Source organism: Oratosquilla oratoria, chromosome 38 (assembly GCF_046742065.1).
Source record: "Oratosquilla oratoria isolate Oo_2021 chromosome 38, ASM4674206v1, whole genome shotgun sequence".
Classification (NCBI taxonomy): domain Eukaryota; kingdom Metazoa; phylum Arthropoda; class Malacostraca; order Stomatopoda; family Squillidae; genus Oratosquilla; species Oratosquilla oratoria.
Genome location: NC_134814.1, coordinates 27224064 through 27242403, shown reverse-complemented (window position 1 = coordinate 27242403; position 18340 = coordinate 27224064). Strand labels below are relative to the sequence as shown.

The following is an 18340-nucleotide window of genomic DNA, read 5'->3' as shown; positions in this document are numbered from 1 at the left end:
CCACTTTCAATATTACATTATCCCAATTACAATACCAACTGCAACTTTGGGGTGCCCAGGATGAACAGTGATCACTATCATTTCAAATTATGCAAGTAATTTAGGGAAAATCTGTTTTTTTCTTTTTTTTTTTTTTGTCTTGCATTATGCCATACATTTTTGTGTGATCATGGAGGTTTGCTTGCTAATAACACATGGTAGGCATATATAAATGATAACAAATCGTGCTGTTCCTGATCTATCTATGAAAATGATACCAAATCTGTGCAAATAAAAAAAGGAAAAAATTATTATTTTGACCTTACTTGACATTCGTGACCTCCAAAATGACCTTCAAATTCAAAATCGAGGGTGGCACCCACCCACACCCGTTTCCTTGTCCTAAGAATGATTGATCTAGCATGGACGCCTGCTATTAACAAACAATGCCGTTAAAGATGTACAATTCCATTTTGGCTGGCCCACTATATTGGCACTTTCAATGTGTTCATTCCTGCATTCTTTCAAAATCCAGTTTGCCATTTCATCTGGTCCATGCGATTTTCTGACATCAAGATTACTCAAGTGTTTCAATATTTCATTCTTTGTTACTTCTATTTCTTTCATAGGGTGGACTTTCTCTTTCCATTCAATCTCTTCAGGTTGTATGTTTTCCCTTGTAAACACAGATTTAAAATGTTTGTTCATAATTTCCGCCATTTCAATTTCCTCTGTGTATTCAATTCCTCCTTGTCTTAATTTCTCCAAATCTTGTTTGTTTTTCAGTTTGTTGTTTACAAATCTGTAGAATAGTTTTGGTTGATCTTTACACTTTTCTATGACATCTTTTTCATATTATCTCTTTTCCTCTCTGCACGCTTGTACATATTCATTTCTATAACAAGTATATATTTTCCATTTTTCTGGTCTTTGTTTTGCTTCCTTAGGTATTGTACGACAATATTCGAGTACTTCATAGTCCTTTACTGCTTCACACAATCTTGTCAGGTGTTTGTTCTTTCTGACAGTGTCTGGAGCTATTTCCACCCTTAATTTCATTTCACCGTTTCTTATCATCCTTACAACTGACCTTACTGCTAGTTCTTTTACTCTAATTGTGATGCTTGAAAGATTTAGTCCTAGTCTCATAATTTCGATTCGTGTAGTTCTCGGGCAGCCTAATATCATTCTTATGGTTTTATTCTGTAGCCTATTACTTCTAGTGTTTTCAGTTTGTTTTCTGTGCATGCTATTAACTATGGCGCAGCATAGTCTATCAACGATTTGATTGTAATTATATACATAATTTTTAGGCCAGGGATTCCATCTCCAATTCCTTTATTGGCCAATATCTGCAACGGCTTTAATCTTGATGTGCAGACACGTTTCAAATAGTCTATTTCATTATTTCTCATCTGAAATCCAACATGCATACCTAAGTATTTGTAATTCAAGAGTTCCTCTAAATTTATTCAATTTATTTTCAAGGTTTTATCATTCTTCATTCGTGTTTGTACTTTGCTTTTATTTTCATTTGTTACTAATCCTTTAAGTTCTGCTAATGCCTTTTCCATTATGCTTTCGTTTGCACATTGTAGAACTATATCATCCGCATAGATGATGATCTGTGTTCCTAAGGTAAAATTATGCCGTGCAATTTTGTCCATCAACACAGTAAATAATGTAGGACTGAGTACTGAGTAGGACTGTAATTCAAGAGTTCCTCTAAATTTATTAAATTTATTTTCAAGGTTTTATCATTCTTCATTCGTGTTTGTACTTTGCTTTTATTTTCATTTGTTACTAATCCTTTAAGTTCTGCTAATGCCTTTTCCATTATGCTTTCGTTTGCACATTGTAGAACTATATCATCCGCATAGATGATGATCTGTGTTCCTAAGGTAAAATTATGCCGTGCAATTTTGTCCATCAACACAGTAAATAATGTAGGACTGAGTACACCACATCGTGGTGTCCCTAAGTCTATTTCCATTGCATTAGATTCACACCCTTGATACCACACTTTTACTTTTCTTCCACTTAAATAGTCCTTTACCCATTGTAGCAATTTTCCTTTAACACCTTTATTTGGTAGTTCCACCAGTATAACATATTTATTGGCCATACCAAAGGCTCCTTTTAATCTACAAATGCCCTGCATTTGGCATTTGTGTTACATAGTAGTTTAATAACAAATTCTGCAGTGCTCTTTCCTTTGATGTATCCGTGTATATTTCCCGACACTTGATCTCCTATCACATACAATAACCTATTTAGTATTACTCTTTCCATACACTTACATAGACGTGATGTTAATGGTATTGGTCTATATTCTCAATTTCCTCTTGGTACTGATATAATGGTCGCTATTTTCCAGCTTTCAGGTAATTAACAATTCTCATATGACAAACAACATGAAGAAAATGAAGATCTATACTAGTAACGTAAGAAGTCTTTTAGAAGACCACAGGCTGGGGAGTTTAATGGAAGAACTAGACAACATCAAGTGGGACATCGTAGGACTGAGCGAAGTCCGAAGAACATAAGAAAAAAAGCTGATACAATTACAAGATGGTCACCATCTATTCTACTATAGAGGTAAGGACAAAGAAAAATCTAGTGGAGTAGGATTCTTGATCAACCGAGAGGTTGCTGGTAACGTAGTCAAATTCAGTAGTTTGTCAGACAGGGTAGCTTGGATTGTGATTAGGCTGTGTAAAAGGTACACTCTAAAAATAGATCAGGTTTATGCACCAACTTCACAAAGTTCAGACGATGAAATTGATTCCTTCTATGATGATTTAAGTCAGGCAATGGACCAAGAAAAAAGTAAGTACATGTTGGTAATAGGAGACTTTAATGCTAAAGTGGGGAAGATGGGAGATGGGACATATATTGAGAAGTTTGGAGTAGGTGAAAGAAATGACAGAGGCGAAATGTTAGTCAATTTTGCAGAGAACTACAACATGAGGATAATGAACACTTTCTTCCAAAAGCGTGCAGGTCGTAAATGGACAGGGGAAATAAGCCAGTTGTTGTTTGCTAACGACACTTCGCTTGTAGCAGGATCAGAGGAGGGAATGAGGAAGTTAGTGACAGAGTTTGAGAAGGTGTGTGAAAGAAGGAAGCTGACGATAAATGTGGGAAAAAGTAAGGTAATGAGATGTACAACGGGTGAGAGTGGCAGCAGACTGGAAGTGAGTATTAAGGGTGTAAGACTGGAGCAAGTAGATAGTTTTAGATACTTGGGTGCGAATGTGGTATCCATGTGTTATTATTATTATTATTATTATTATTATTATTATTATTATTATTATTATTATTATTATTATTATTATTATTATTATTATTATTATTATTATTATTATTATTATTATTATTATTATTGTTATTATTATTATTATTATTATTATTATCATTATTATTATTATCATTATTATCATTAATATTATTATTATTATTATTATTATTATTATTATTATTATTATTATTATTATTATTATTATTATTATTATTATTATTATTGTTACTATTATTATTATTATTATTATTATTATTATTATTATTATTATTATTATTATTATTATTATTATTATTATTATTATTATTATTATTATCATTATTATTATTATTGTTATTGTTATTATTATTATTATTATTATTATCATTACTATTGTTATTATTATTATTATTATTATTACTATTATTATCATCATTATTACTATTATTGCTATTGTTATTATTATTATTATTGTTGTTACCGTATTATTATTATTATTATTATTATTATTATTATTATTATTATTATTATTATTATTATTATTATTATTATTATTATCATTATTATTATTATTATTATTATTATTATTATTATTATTATTATTATTATTATTATTATTATTATTATTATTATTATTATTATTATTATTATTGTTATTATTACAATTATTATTATTATTATTATTATTACATACATATACCAAAGGCTTTTTCCCTCTACGCGGGGGTTGCCAAAAAGAAAAAAGCATAGAAACCACTCCCACCCATTCCATTTCCTATATATTCCACTCCCCTCCACCCTCTTCCCTCCCTCTTATCTTGGCACCTCCTGGATGACGGGTCATCCCTGCATCCTGTCCACTGCCCTGGGCCAGAAGCAGTGTTGCAAGACACAGCACATCCACAGCAAGGCCACTTCATAAATTCGGCGACCCCCCTCTCCGTCTCCCCATGCATAAAAGGAGAAGACGGGGAGAAATCCCTTCGGGCTGCGTCATTTTTTTTCTCATACATACTTCCTCACCCCCCATCCCCCACCCACTCCCCCTCATGCATCACAGCATCACCTGTACACAACCCATCTCCATTCACCCCTATCTTCTGTCCACTCCCGTCCTTCCTCAACAGACATTCCTCTCTTTTGTAATACCCCTTTCACCCCATCCATCCATCTCATCCTAGGACGCCCCCTCATATTAGCTCCTTCCACCTCTGCCTTCCACACTTCTTTTACTAATCTCTCTTCACTCATTCTTTCCATGTGTCCAAACCACCCAAATACTCTTTCATCAACCCTATCTCCCAGTTCCCTTTCCACCCCTGTTCTCCTCCTCACCTCCTCATTTCTCACTTTATCCAGCCTAGTAATCCCTATCATACTTCTCAGACATTTCATCTCAAACACATTCAAACTCCTTCTCTCTTCTTCTCTCATGTTCCATGTTTCTGCCCCGTACAATGCTGTTGGCACAATCACTCCTTTATATAACCTCCTCTTATTATTATTATTATTATTATTATTATTATTATTATTATTATTATTATTATTATTATTATTATTATTATTATTATTATTATTATTATTATTATTATTATTATTATTATTATTATTATTATTATTATTATTATTATTATTATTATTATTATTATTATTATTATTATTATTATTATTATTATTATTATTATTATTATTATCACTATTGTTATTATTATTATTATTATTATTATTATTATTATTATTATTATTATTATTATTATTATTATTATTATTATTATTATTATTATTATTATTATTATTATTATCATTATTATTATTATTATTATTATTATTACTATTATCATTATTCCACATCAACCTTGATGACACCTCCTTCCACTCCACTACCCGCTGGGAAATGATATGTGGGTTTTTGTAAGTGTGTATGGGCCTGGCAGTGAGAAGAACGTAGAGGAAAGGGAGGCATTTTGGGTAGATATAAATGAGTGCATAGAGGGATTAGGGAGAAATGTCAATGTAGTTGTATTGGGAGACCTTAATGCTAGGGTAGGAAATGAACCAATTGACGTAGTAATTGGGAAGTGTGGAGTTCCAGGTAAAAATCGTAGAGGAGAATTGATGGTGATGTGCCTTGAAAGAGAGTTGATGATAGCAAATACAGTGTTTAGGAAGAAAGTCAAGCATAAGTACACATTGCAGAGGGTGGTGGATGGAAAGGTGGCAGATAGAGCGTTAATGGACTATATAGCAGTGACCAGGAGTATGGTGGGAAGAGTTAAGGATGTACATGTTCTCAGAGGAGAGGGTGGGGGAATATCAGATCATTTCCTGGTGGAAGGTAAATTGAGAGTGGAGAATAGGTGGAGAAAGAGGAAAAGGGCAGAAGGTAGGGAGGTACGTAGAGTGAACTGCTTAAATGAAAAACAAAGAGAATGAGTATAAAAGAAGCTGAGAGAGGAGTGGGAGAGAGTAAAGGATAGAGCAGAACTAGGAGTGGAGGAGGAATGGGGATGGTTCAAGGAGGGAGTCATAAGGTGTGCAAAGATGGTGTGTGGAACAAGGAGAGCGGGAGGAAAAAGAAGGAAGGGTTGTGAGTGGTGGAATGAGGAAGCAAAGAATGGTGTAGAAGAGAAGAAGCAGGCATTCATAGATTGGCTACAAATTAGGACGAGGGAATCGTATGAGAGGAACAAAGTAGAGAGAAAGGAAGTTAAGCATAAGATAAAGGAAGCAAAGAGGAGAGAAGATGAGAAATGGGATAAGAGTATGACAGAAAATTTTGAAAGTAATAAAAATATGTTTTTGGAAAGTAATTAAGAGAGGAAGAGGAGGCGAATCAAGTAGAGAAGAAAAGGTAAAAGGTGCAAATGGGGAGATGATAATGGAAGAGAGGGCAGTGAGAGGAAGGTGGGCAGAGTATTTTAGGGAGTTGCTAAATGTGAAGGAGGATCGGGAAGGAGAGGTAGTTGCCGTGGGAAGCGCTAAGAAAATGAAAGTGATGAGTGAGGAAAATGGAGGAGAAATAGAGCAGGATGAAGTGAAAGCAGCTGTTAAGATGATGAGAGCAGGTAAGGCACCTGGAATGGATGGATCCCATGCAGAATGTCTGAAGAAAGGAGGTACGGTTATGGTGGACTGTCTGGTGAGATTAATTATTTAATGTTTGTTTAAGAGAGGGTAGAGTGCCGGAGGACTGGAGGAGTACCTGTATAGTTCCGCTTTACAAAGGAAAGGGGGGCAAGTGTGAGTGTAGTAGTTACAGAGGGATCAGCTTGTTGAGTGTAGTTGGGAAGGCGTATGGGAGGGTCTTGATTGAGAGGATTAGGAGAGGAACAGAGGAAGTAATTGGTGAGGAACAGTGTAGTTTTAGGACAGGTAGGGGATGTGTAGATCAGATTTTTGTGGTAAGACAGATATGTGAGAAAGATATGGGAAAAGGTAAGGATGTTTTTTTGGGCTTTAATGGATCTGGAAAAGGCTTACGACAGGGTAGACAGGAAGGCACTGTGGGAGGTACTGCAGATATAGGGATAGGAGGAAAGCTGTTAAGAGTAGTCAAGAGTTTTTATGAAAGTAGTAGAGCTTGGGTTAGGATTAGAAATGGAGAGAGTGAATGGTTTGAGGTAAAGGTAGGACTTCGTCAGGGGTGTGTTATGTCGCCCTGGCTGTTCAATCTTTACATGGATGGGGTGGTGCGAGAGGTGAATGCAAAGGTAGTGGGTCAGGGGTTGGAGATGATTAAAGAAAATGGAGAAAAGTGGGAGGTGAGCCAGCTGTTGTTTGCTGACGACACTGCACTTGTAGCAGGATCAGAGGAAGGATTGAGAAAGTTAGTGACCGAGTTTGAGAAGGTGTGTGACAGTAGGAAGCTGATGACAAATGTGGGTAAAAGTAAGGTGATGAGATGTACAAGGACAGAGAGTGGCAGTAGGCTGGAAGTGAGCATCAAGGGTGAGAAACTGGAGGGAGTGGATAGTCCCAACATCCAGTGGGGGACATTAAACCAAGTACAGCATACCTCGAGATGATGTCCATCGCCCGCCTCCCACCCACAGCCAACGGAACCAGCAGGAACGTCGATATGCTTCGTCAATTGTGGCTCATGCGCCTCCCAGCGCCCGTCCGATCCGCCCTTGGCAACACCGAGGAAATGACCACCGACGAAGTTTCACGGAAGGCGGACCATTTTGCCGGTGCCCACGCCGCCGCAGCAAAGAGTCAGGATGTCTGTGCTACGGACGACATCACGGACGAAATCTTCGCCGCAGCAGAATCGCCAGTCAACAGGCGCCAACAACACCAGCAAAGGCAGCGACGCCGGACCACCCCCGCTCTGCACCTGTGCTACTACCACACAAGATTCGGCGCCTTCGCCAAGAAATGCCAACCAGGATATACCTGGACAAAAAAACGCCTAAATGGGTCACCGTCCATCACGGTGGCCCCTACAGGCGCAACGGGCCTCTACATCAACGACAAGGCCTCTAAACGTCGCTTCCTTGTCGACACTGGTGCTTGCAGGTCCATAATTCCTGCATCCGCTGCAGAACGCCGGGTCCCCAAGGACGTTGGCGTTAGGCTCGTCGCAGCTAACGGCACTACCATAGCTACCTACGGGTGGAAACGCCTGAACCTCACCTTTGGGAGTCGCCACTACTCATGGAACTTCATCCTGGCAAACATCAAGACGCCCCTTCTCGGTGCTGACTTCCTCGCTCATTACAGGTTACTGGTCGACGTCGCCAACAGCCGCCTAGTCTGCGCAACCGCATCCGTCTCGACGCCCCTGCAAATCGCGCCACAGCCAACCACGGTCGCCACCATCGACGCTAGAATGCCCTACGCCCACCTGCTCACGGAATTCCCCGACGTCTACAAGCCTGAGCTGCGACAGACACCACAGACGCCAGCTAAACATGGCGTGTACCACTACATCAAGACGTCTGGGCCCCCGGTATTTGCCAAATACCGCCGCCTACCACCCGATAAACTCGCCGTCGCCAAGAAAACCTTCCAAGAGATGGAGAGACTAGGCCTATGCCAAAAGGCCTCCAGCCCTTGGTCCTCACCTCTCCACCTCGTCAAGAAGAACGATGGTTCCTGGCGCCCCTGTGGAGACTACCGGCGGCTGAACATGATGACGGAACCTGACCACTACCCACCCCCAAACATCGCCGACGTCACCACATACCTCAACGGCGCCAAGATCTTTGCGACACTGGACCTCCTGAAGGGCTACTACCAAGTTCCGGTGCATACAGACGACATCCCGAAGACCTCCATCACCACCCCCTTCGGGACGTACACCTTTAATTACTCCTGCTTCGGCTTGCGAAACTCAGGTGCGACCTTCCAGCGCCTAATGGACGGCATCCTTGGCGACCTCGACTTCTGCGTCTGCTACGTCGACGATATTTTGGTCTTCTCCAACTCGCCTGACCAGCGCCTCCAACACCTGCGGACCATCCTCGAGCGTCTCCAGGACAACGGCCTCGTTATCCGCTTTGACAAATGCAGCTTCGGAAAAAAAGTCTGTCCCATTTTTGGGACACCTCATTTCTCCTGACGGCGTTCGTCTCCTGCAGGATAAAGTCGCCGCAGTCGACAAATTTCCCAAACCTACTACCATCAAAGCCTTGCAGGAATTTATTGGGATGGTCAACTTCTATCACTGTTTCCTCCCTAACATCGCTCAAACGCTGCATCCACTTTATAACGCCCTTCACGGAAAACCGAAGGACCTCCTGTGGAACCCCGCCATGGAAGCTGCCTTCGTCAACGCCAGAAAAGCCCTTGTCCGTGCCACCACCCTCTCCTTCCCTGCACCAGGTGCCCAGCTACAACTGTCAACGGACGCCAGCAATGTCGCAATGGGGGGTGTGCTCGAACAAACCCTCAATGGCAGACCTACACCCCTCGGTTTCTTCAGCAGGAAACTCTCCAAGGCCGAGCTCAACTACAGCACCTTCGACAGAGAACTCCTCGCCATCCACCACGCCGTCTGCCACTTTCGCCATTTCCTCGAGGGCTCCTCATTTATCATCAACACCGACCATCAACCTCTGGTACTCGCCTTCACAAAACAACAGGACGCTTGGTCTGCCAGACAGCGCCGCCACCTCTCCACCATCGCCGAGTTCAATTGCACCATCAGGCATGTCCCCGGTACAAACAACCCCGTCGCAGACGCCCTCTCCCGGATAGCCATCGACGCAGTTCAACTCGGCCTCGACTACGCAGCTATTGCCAGAGAGCAACGGGAGGATCCTGAAACACTTGCCTACAGGACATCCATCACATCCCGTAAGTGGCAAGACGTCCCTTTTCACGACAACCACACTATCCTCTGCGACATCAGTACCGGCCGCCCACGACCCCTCATCCCAGCTACCTTCCGACGTCAAGTGTTCAATTTAATACACGGCCTGTCTCACCCTTCAGGGCGCGTCACTGCGAAGCTCCTGAAGCAGAAATTCATCTGGCACAGCATCTCCAAGGACGCAAAGGAGTGGGCCAGATCCTGCATTGCCTGCCAGCAAAGCAAAATTCATCGCCACACTGAATCAGGCATCGGCTCAATCCATCAACCCCGACGACGCTTCGCACACATTCATGTCAACGTCGTCGGCCCACTCCCCCTGTCGGAAGGCCATCGTTACCTCTTCACCGCCATCGATAGATCGACCCGCTGGTTGGAGGTCATCCCCATGAAGGATAGTACCGCCTCATCCTGCACTACAGCATTTCTCAGTGGATGGATAGCCAGATTTGGCCTCCCGGAACACGTCACCTCCGACTAAGGAACTTGCTTCACGTCGCGGCTGTGGCACTCTCTCGCTGAACTCCTGGGTACTACAGTCCACCACACTACCTCCTACAACCCCGCAGCCAACGACATGGTCGAGCGAACCCACCACTCACTCAAAGCATCTCTTATGGCACACTGCAACAACGGCTCCTGGCTACTCCAGCTACCATGGATACTCCTTGGCCTTCGTACAGCCATCAAGGACGACCTCAACGTGTCTCCAGCAGAGATTGTCTTCGGCCAAACCCTCGTCGTGCCCGCAGAATTCTTCCCTCCACAGGAGTCTCCCGAGAGCCTGCAACAGCTTCGACGCACTGTCGGCAAATTTGCCCCATGCGTGCCGACACATCACCGGGAGGTGAAGGAATACCTCCCAAAACACCTCCACACCTCGACGTACGTTTTCCTGAGGACGGACGCTCACACACCACCACTCACCCGTCCCTACACTGGCCCCCATCTTGTCCTTGAACGTAAAGACAAAACCTTCCGCATCTCCATCTCCGGCAGGCCAGAATGGGTTTCCATCGACCGCCTAAATCCGGCACACCTCGACACTCCGCCCACCAAATTCTCACGTGCAAGACGCCCCCTTAAGCCAAGGCAAATTTAAGAGGGGAGTATTGTACAGCCGCGACAAGTCACGTGGCAGGGAACGTGACTGATGCTCATGACCTGACGCTCCTCTGCCAGCGCGACCCTGTTTGACCCGACCTAACCCAGTGCAATTACCTAATTACGCACCATGGGTAACTTGCCCACGCAGTATATATATCGGCTTCCGCCGCATGTAAAATCAGTTCACTCGTACCTTACAATAAAGGAGACGAACTCACCAAAACCTCTTTCTCTTCACCAATAGTAGCATCGCTACACTTCTTTCACGCACCTTCTCAAACTCTGTCACTAACTTCCTCTGATCCTGCTACAAGTGCAGTGTCGTCAGCAAACAAAAACTGGCTTATTTCTCATTTTTCTCCATTTTCTTTAACTATCTCTAACCCCTGACCCACTACCCTTGCATTCCCCTCTCGCACCACCCCATCCATGTAAAGATTGAAAGAGCCAGGGTGACATAACACACCCCTGACGAAGTCCTACCTTTACCTCAAACCATTCACTCTCTCCATTACTAATCCTAACAGAAGCTCTACTACTCTCGTAAAAACTCTTGACTGCTCTTAACAGCTTTCGTCCTACCCCATATATCTGCAGTACCTCCCACAGTGCCTTCCTGTTTACCCTGTCATAAGTCTTTTCCAGATCCATAAAAGCCCAAAAACATCATTACCTTTTCCTAAAGCTTTCTCATATATCTGTTTTACCACAAAAATCTGATCTGCACAACCCCTATCTGTCCTATAACCACTGTTCCTCACCAACTACTCCCTCTGTTCCTCTCCTAATCCTCTCAATCATGACCCTCTCATAAGCCTTCCCAACTGCACTCGAGAAACTGATCCCTCTGAAACTACTACACTCATACTTGTCCCCCTTTCCTTTTCCTCCGGCATTCTACCCTCTCTTAAACAAACATTCTTCATGGCATTCATCCATTCCAGGTGCCTTACCTACTCTCATCAACTTAATAGCTGCTTTCACTTCATATTTCCCTATTTCTCCTCCATTTTCCTCACTCATCACTCTCATTTTCTTAGCGCTTCCCACTGCAACTACCTTTCCCTCCCTATCCTCCTTCACATTTAGCAACTCTCTAAAATACTCTACCCACCTTCCTCCCACTGCCTTATCTTGCACTATCATCTCTCCATCTGCACCTTTTACCTTTTCTTCTCTACTTGATTCGCCTCCTCTTCCTCTTTTAATTTCTTTCCAAAACATCTTTTTATTACTTTCAATTTTTTTTGTCATACTCTTATCCCATTTCACATATGCTCTCCTCTTTGCTTCCTTTATGCTTAACTTCCCTTCTCTTTACTTTGTACCTCTCATACGATTCCCTCGTCCTAATTTGTAGCCAATCTATGAATACCTGCTTCTTCTCTTCTACACCTTTCTTTGCTTCCTCATCCCACCACTCACTACCTTTCCTTCTATTTCCTCCCGCTCTCCTTGTTCCACACACCATCTTTGCACACCCTATGACTCCCTCCTTGAACCATTCCCATTCCTCCTACTCCTAGTTCTACTTCTTCACTCCCTCCCACTCCTCTCTCAGTTTTTTCTTATACTCATTCTCCATTTCTTTCTCATTTAAGCAGTTCACTCTACGTACCTCCCTACCTTCTGCCCTTTTCCTCTTTCTCCACCTATTCTCCACTCTCAATTTACCTTCCACCAGAAAATGATCTGATATTCCCCCACTCTTTCCCCTTAGAACATGTACATCCTTAACTCTTCCCACCATACTCCTGGTCACCACTATATAGTTCATTAACGCTCTATCTGCCACCTTTCCATCCACCACCCTCTGCCATGTGTACTTATGCTTGACTTTCTTCCTAAACACTGTATTTGCTATCATCAACTCTCTTTCAAGACACATCTCCACCATCAATTCTCCTCTACGATTTTACCTGGAACTCCATACTTCCCAATCACCACGTCTATTGGTTCATTTCCTACCCTAGCATTAAGGTCTCCCAATACAACTACATTGACGTTTCTCCCTAATCCCTCTATGCACTCATTTATATCTACCCAAAAAGCCTCCCTTTCCTCTACACTCTTCCCACTACCAGGCCCATACGCACTTACAAAAACCCAAATTTCCCTTCCCAGCTTTACCTTCATTCACATCAACCTTGATGAAACCTCCTTCTACTCCACTACAGGCTTACTTATCTCTTCACTTACTAGTATAGCCACCCCTTCTCTCCCTCTTCCCCTCTTCACTCCTGAGTACCTCCTAGCTACACTCCCAAACTCACAGTCGCCCTTCCCTTTCATTTTAATATATATGTGTATGTATGTATATGTATATATATATATATATATATATATATATATATATATATATTACAAAGGATTACAAAGGTGGAGCATGCCGACAGGAGACCTTTTGATCCATATCTAGGTCGGATGCGAAAAAAAATCATATCAATAATAAAATAATAAATAAAAACTATAATAATGTAAATAACAAATAAAACACATAAATAAATGCATAGGTATAGTTAAATAATAAGCAAACAGGTAAATAGTAAATAATAATAAATTGACATATAACTAATAATAAATGAAAATCAGACAGACAAATTATTACAAAACAAAAACAAATAATATAAGATAAATTATAATCATTACAGCATCTTACTTAGGTATTTATCTAAATGATTCTTAAAGCTTCGAACTGAACTACATTGCACTACCTGTGCAGGAAGTTTATTCCATTCATTAACTACACGGTTGGCAAAGTTGTTTCTACCTACTTCCAAATTGAATCTATTATCGGCTGAAAGAAACCTGCACAGCGAAGCTATAGCGATAATCCCATACCACACTCCTGGTCATATGGCCATTTCCCGAAGGTTGAGTGTGGTTTGAATTTTCCGCCAAAATCATCGGAAATTTAAAATTCCCGGCTCTGTGCAGGCATGCGCATTGTCGACCCCACCTCCCCCTCCCTATCCCCTCCCTTCTTACCCGGCTAGCTCGAGCCGGGCGTCGCGTCACTTAGATCGCGGAAACGGGACGGAGTGGTTAACTCGCTGCCCACATGGGAGCAGGCGGTCCCGTTTCCTGCTGGTTAATCGTCTGTTAGTTTTATCGCTTTCCGCTTGGCTGCTGGTTTGTCCCATTCTTCGACTTTGATTTTATACGAGCACAATCCGTCCCCGTCTTCGAGCCGTCCCTGGTAAACAACCCGGGTCCTCTCGGAGGACAGGGGACGTGTCTTATGGTACGGAGTGTGGCGCCCCCCAGGGTCATCAGGCCTCTCGGCAGCGCCATACCTCTGACCATCATCGGTCCTCTATTGCCTCACGGTTTGTATCAGGCCCTAGGCGTAGACTTTGACCATATACGATCGCAATCCGTCCCCGTCTTCAGGCCGTCCGTGGTAAGAACCCGGGCCTCTTTGAAGACAGGGGGACGTGTCTTATGGTACGGAGTGTGGCGCCCCCCAGGGTCATCAGGCCTCTCGGCAGCGCCATACCTCCGACCATCATCGGTCCTCTATTGCCTCACGGTTTTGTTTCAGGCCCTAGGCGTAGACTTTGACCATATACGATCGCAATACGTCCGTCTCCAGGCCGTCCGTGGTAAGAACCCGGGCCTCTTTGAAGACAGGGGGACGTGTCTTATGGTACGGAGTGTGGCGCCCCCCAGGGTTATCGGGCCTCTCGGCAGCGCCATACCTCCGACCATCATCGGTCCTCTATTGCCTCACGGGTTGTATCAGGCCCTAGGCGTAGACTTTGACCATATACAATCGCAATACGTCCCCGTCTCCAGGCCGTCCGTGGTAAGAACCCGGGCCTCTTTGAAGACAGGGGGACGTGTCTTATGGTACGGAGTGTGGCGCCCCCCAGGGTCATCAGGCCTCTCGGCAGCGCCATACCTCCGACCATCATCGGTCCTCTATTGCCTCACGGTTTGTATCAGGCCCTAGGCGTAGACTTTGACCATATACGATCGCAATACGTCCCCGTCTCCAGGCCGTCCGTGGTAAGAACCCGGGCCTCTTTGAAGACAGGGGGACCTGTCTTATGGTACGGAGTGTGGCGCCCCCCAGGGTCATCAGGCCTCTCGGCAGCCCCAAACCTCCGGTCATCAATGGTCCTCTAACAGCCTCATAGCTTGCTTCGTCAGGCCCTAGGCGTAGACTTTGACCTTATACGATCGTAATCCGTTCCCCATACGTCTTCGGGTCGTCCGCGGTAAGAACCCGGGCCTCTCGGAAGACAGGGGGACGTGTCCTATGGTACGGAGGGGGTGCCCCCGAGGGTCATCAGGCCTCTCGGCAGCCCCATACATCCGACCAATAATGGTCCTCTAACGCCTTAATGGCTTCCTTTGTGAGGCCCTAGGCGTAGACTTTGACCTTTTCCACTCGTAATCCGTTCCCCATACGTTTTTCGGTGGAAAGAATCTGGACACTTGTGCTTATACATCGGGGGTAGCCATCATGTCCCGTGTTGGCTGCCCTTAAGGTCCGAAGTATCTGAAGATCATCAATGAAAGAAACTTTCATCGGCCAGTGTTTAACAGATTCCAAGAAGATTCCAAGAAGAAAACAAAGAACACGGCAACTGCCGATAGACTAAGTAACTGCGCATGCGCATCGCGAGTCGTGGGCAGGGAAGGCCATGATACCTCATTAAGCTTTTTCGGACCGTGTCGTCGACATCTCCTCTAGAAGGCAGCACTCTTCCTTCTCGTCCGACCCCACTCCTCTTCATGGTAAGTTCCGAAAAAGTTTTTGGCCGTTTCCATTCTCTATCTTTCCCGTGTGAGTTAGAGAAATGTGGCGGCTGTGGTTTTTTGTGCGCGGGGACTTAGAAATTTCGGGGTTGTTCCACTTGTGTACTCCCTACGTTCTTTTTCCTCTCGCTAGATTAACCTCCATTTTCTTTTTATCGATCCTGTTGTTAGATTTTGCGTTCCGTCGTCTCGACGTACCACATTTTCTAACAATGGGTGGTTTTTGTTGTCCCATGCCGTCCTGAGGCCCGTGCGTGGGACCTCCTTGGTGTGATGAGGGTGTGTGCTCACCACACTAGGGTTAGCAGTCTCTCCCCCCCCCCTCCTCGGAATCGGTTGTTCCCTGGGTACTCCGTTTTCCTTTGAGGTTTGGGGGACCTCTGGACGTTTGTTTCAGAGTAGACTCCTCTCGTTTTTACCGTCGTTTCCTAGCCAGTTACGCCCGGTCTCGAGAGTACGAGTTCGGTTGTTCCCTGGGTACTCCGAACTCGTGGATGCGTGCTTCCACGCACCCCATAGTAGCTCTTGCTACGCTACTTGGTTCGTGATCTTAGCATCACCCTGAACCCACGCGGACCCTGTCCGCTGTCCCCTCTTGGCAAGGGTGGACAACATTGGCCCGACACGTCACACACACACCCCCGTGCCGGGCTACTGCCGTCGCATCCCGTCCCGCGAGGGACGGGTCGGGCCTCCCTCCTAGCGTGGGTGACTACCCCGTTCCGGGGCACGGCTCTCACCAACACCAGTCGCCCACTGAGCTATCCTGGTGTTGGTACCACGACGTTTCCTAGCCAGTTACGCCTGGTCTCGAGAGTACATGTTCAGTTGTTCCCTGGGTACTCCGAACTCGTGGCTGCGTGCTTCCACGCACCCCGTTCCGGGGCACGGCTCTCACCAACACCAGTCGCCTACTGAGCTTTCCTGGTGTTGGTACCGCGACGTTTCCTAGCCAGTTACGCCCGTTCTCGAGAGTACGTGTTCGGTTGTTCCCTGGGTACTCCGAACTCGTGGATGCGTGCTTCCACGCACCCCATAGTAGCGCTTGCTACGCTACTCGGTTCGTGATCTTAGCATCACCCTGAACCCACGCGGACCCTGTCCGCTGTCCCCTCTTGGCAAGGGTGGACAACATTGGCCCGACACGTCACACACTCTCCCCCGTGCCGGGCTACTGCCGTCGCATCCCGTCCCGCGAGGGACGGGTCGCGCCACCCTCCTAGCGTGGGTGACTACCCCGTTCCGGGGCACGGCTCTCACCAACACCAGTCACCCACTGAGCTATACTGGTGTTGGTACCACCCTCTGGGTGTTTTTTGTCGATGTACGGAGTTTTGGGCAACCCGTACCTCTCGAGTCACGTTTTAGAATTGTTAGTCACTCCTTCATTGGTGGACTACTTCTAACTCCGTGCATTTTATCTTTTCAGGCAGAAGGTGCTGACCTGATCTGTTCTCAGGATGGCTGCACCACTAAGGTGGCTAGAGACGGCCACCTCGCCTGCTCCACGCACTCGCCCTGTTTCGTAGACTTCCGCTACGACCCAACCGCCTGCCCCCAGTGTGAGTGTTGGGTGCAACAGTTGAGGCTCTACCCTAAAGACACTAGACCGGCTCCGCCTCCTCTAGTGTCCCTACGGGCGGTGTGGCAGCACCTGAAGAAGGCAGCACAAAAGCGGGGCAGCCCGCGGGTAGAGGTTGCTGTTCAAGCCCTGGCCCTGGAGCTGGGTCTCGTCAGGGCCCGTACGGTGTCTGGAGGCACCTCTGCCTCTCCTGAGCGTGCCTCATCTCAAGCAAGGCAACACTCTACCCCTAGGAGACGGTCACGCTCTCGTATCCGCTCCATTTCTAGGAGAAGCTCCACCTCGGGCCTCCACTCCCACTCCCGTCCTAGCTCTCGGCCTACCCGCCGCTCTCGCTCTCCACACCAGTGAAATGAGGAGCTACGCCCCTCGCCTGGGCGACGCTCCCCCTCGCCTACCCGGGACTGTGACACACCTCGTTCACGCTCGTCTCCTCACGCGCGCACTCCCTCGCCTACCCGAGACCGTTTCTCCTCGAGTTCAGTGTCGCTCTCCCCATCCCTAGTGTCTCTTCCCCCACCGGCCTCGCCGCGTAAGAAACACAGTTCTAAGAATAAGAGTAGGAGCAACGGGAAACCTCGCTCCCCTTCTTCCTCCTCGTCTGCTCCCTCCTCATCGAGAGTGGACAGGCACCATAGACATAGACGGTCTAAAGGGCACAGGAGGTGGTCACTCTCCGGATCCCGCTCTCCTAGGGCCACCAAGAGGCCTAAATTTTCTCTCCTCTCAGAGGTGCCGGGCTTAAGGGAAGAGATACTGAACCTGATCCACCAGTCGCTACCCTCTCAGCCGTGGTATCATACTACTCCGCCTGCCCCGGGACCGGCACAAGCCCTCGCTACCGGTCCGGCCCGCTCCACTCCACCTCCCTCACCGAGCTTCGCCTTGTCACTTTCGAATGACGACGCGGACTGGGAGGAAGAAGATGAGCCTATAACTAACTTCGTGCCTTACAACTGGGCCCCTCTACCGTCTACGTGGTCGACGAAACACGAAGGAGGAAAGCTGATAGCGCTTGCCCCGGATCCTACCTCTCCATCTGCTTTTGTGATTCGGACTGACGTCCTCATCAGTATCTCTACGGACGACAAAGGTGACCAGCGTATATCCTACAAACTGAAACCCTGGCCACAGGCGGAGCAGACACCACAGCAACCAAAGTTTATTGAAAAGACGTGCTTTGATGCTGTCAGAGCTATGCTCATGAATCCTCTACTGTTCCCCGCCGACGTGTCACCCGTGTATAGAGAGCATGAGGTACCGATGCTTCGCATGCCCGTCTCGTCCTTCTTCCCCGCTGAGGCAAAGG

At 45.8% G+C, this 18340-nt stretch overlaps 1 protein-coding gene across 1 annotated transcript; it reads left to right on the top strand.

Annotated features, from left to right (window-relative positions):
* Positions 1-15105: 15105 nt before the first annotated feature.
* Positions 15106-17987, top strand: LOC143020035 (uncharacterized). The gene is made up of 2 exons (XM_076176183.1): positions 15106-15428; positions 16879-17987. Exons 1-2 carry the CDS (start codon positions 15426-15428, stop codon positions 17380-17382), a joined length of 507 nt encoding a protein of 168 aa, XP_076032298.1. The 5' UTR covers positions 15106-15425; the 3' UTR covers positions 17383-17987.
* Positions 17988-18340: the final 353 nt, after the last annotated feature.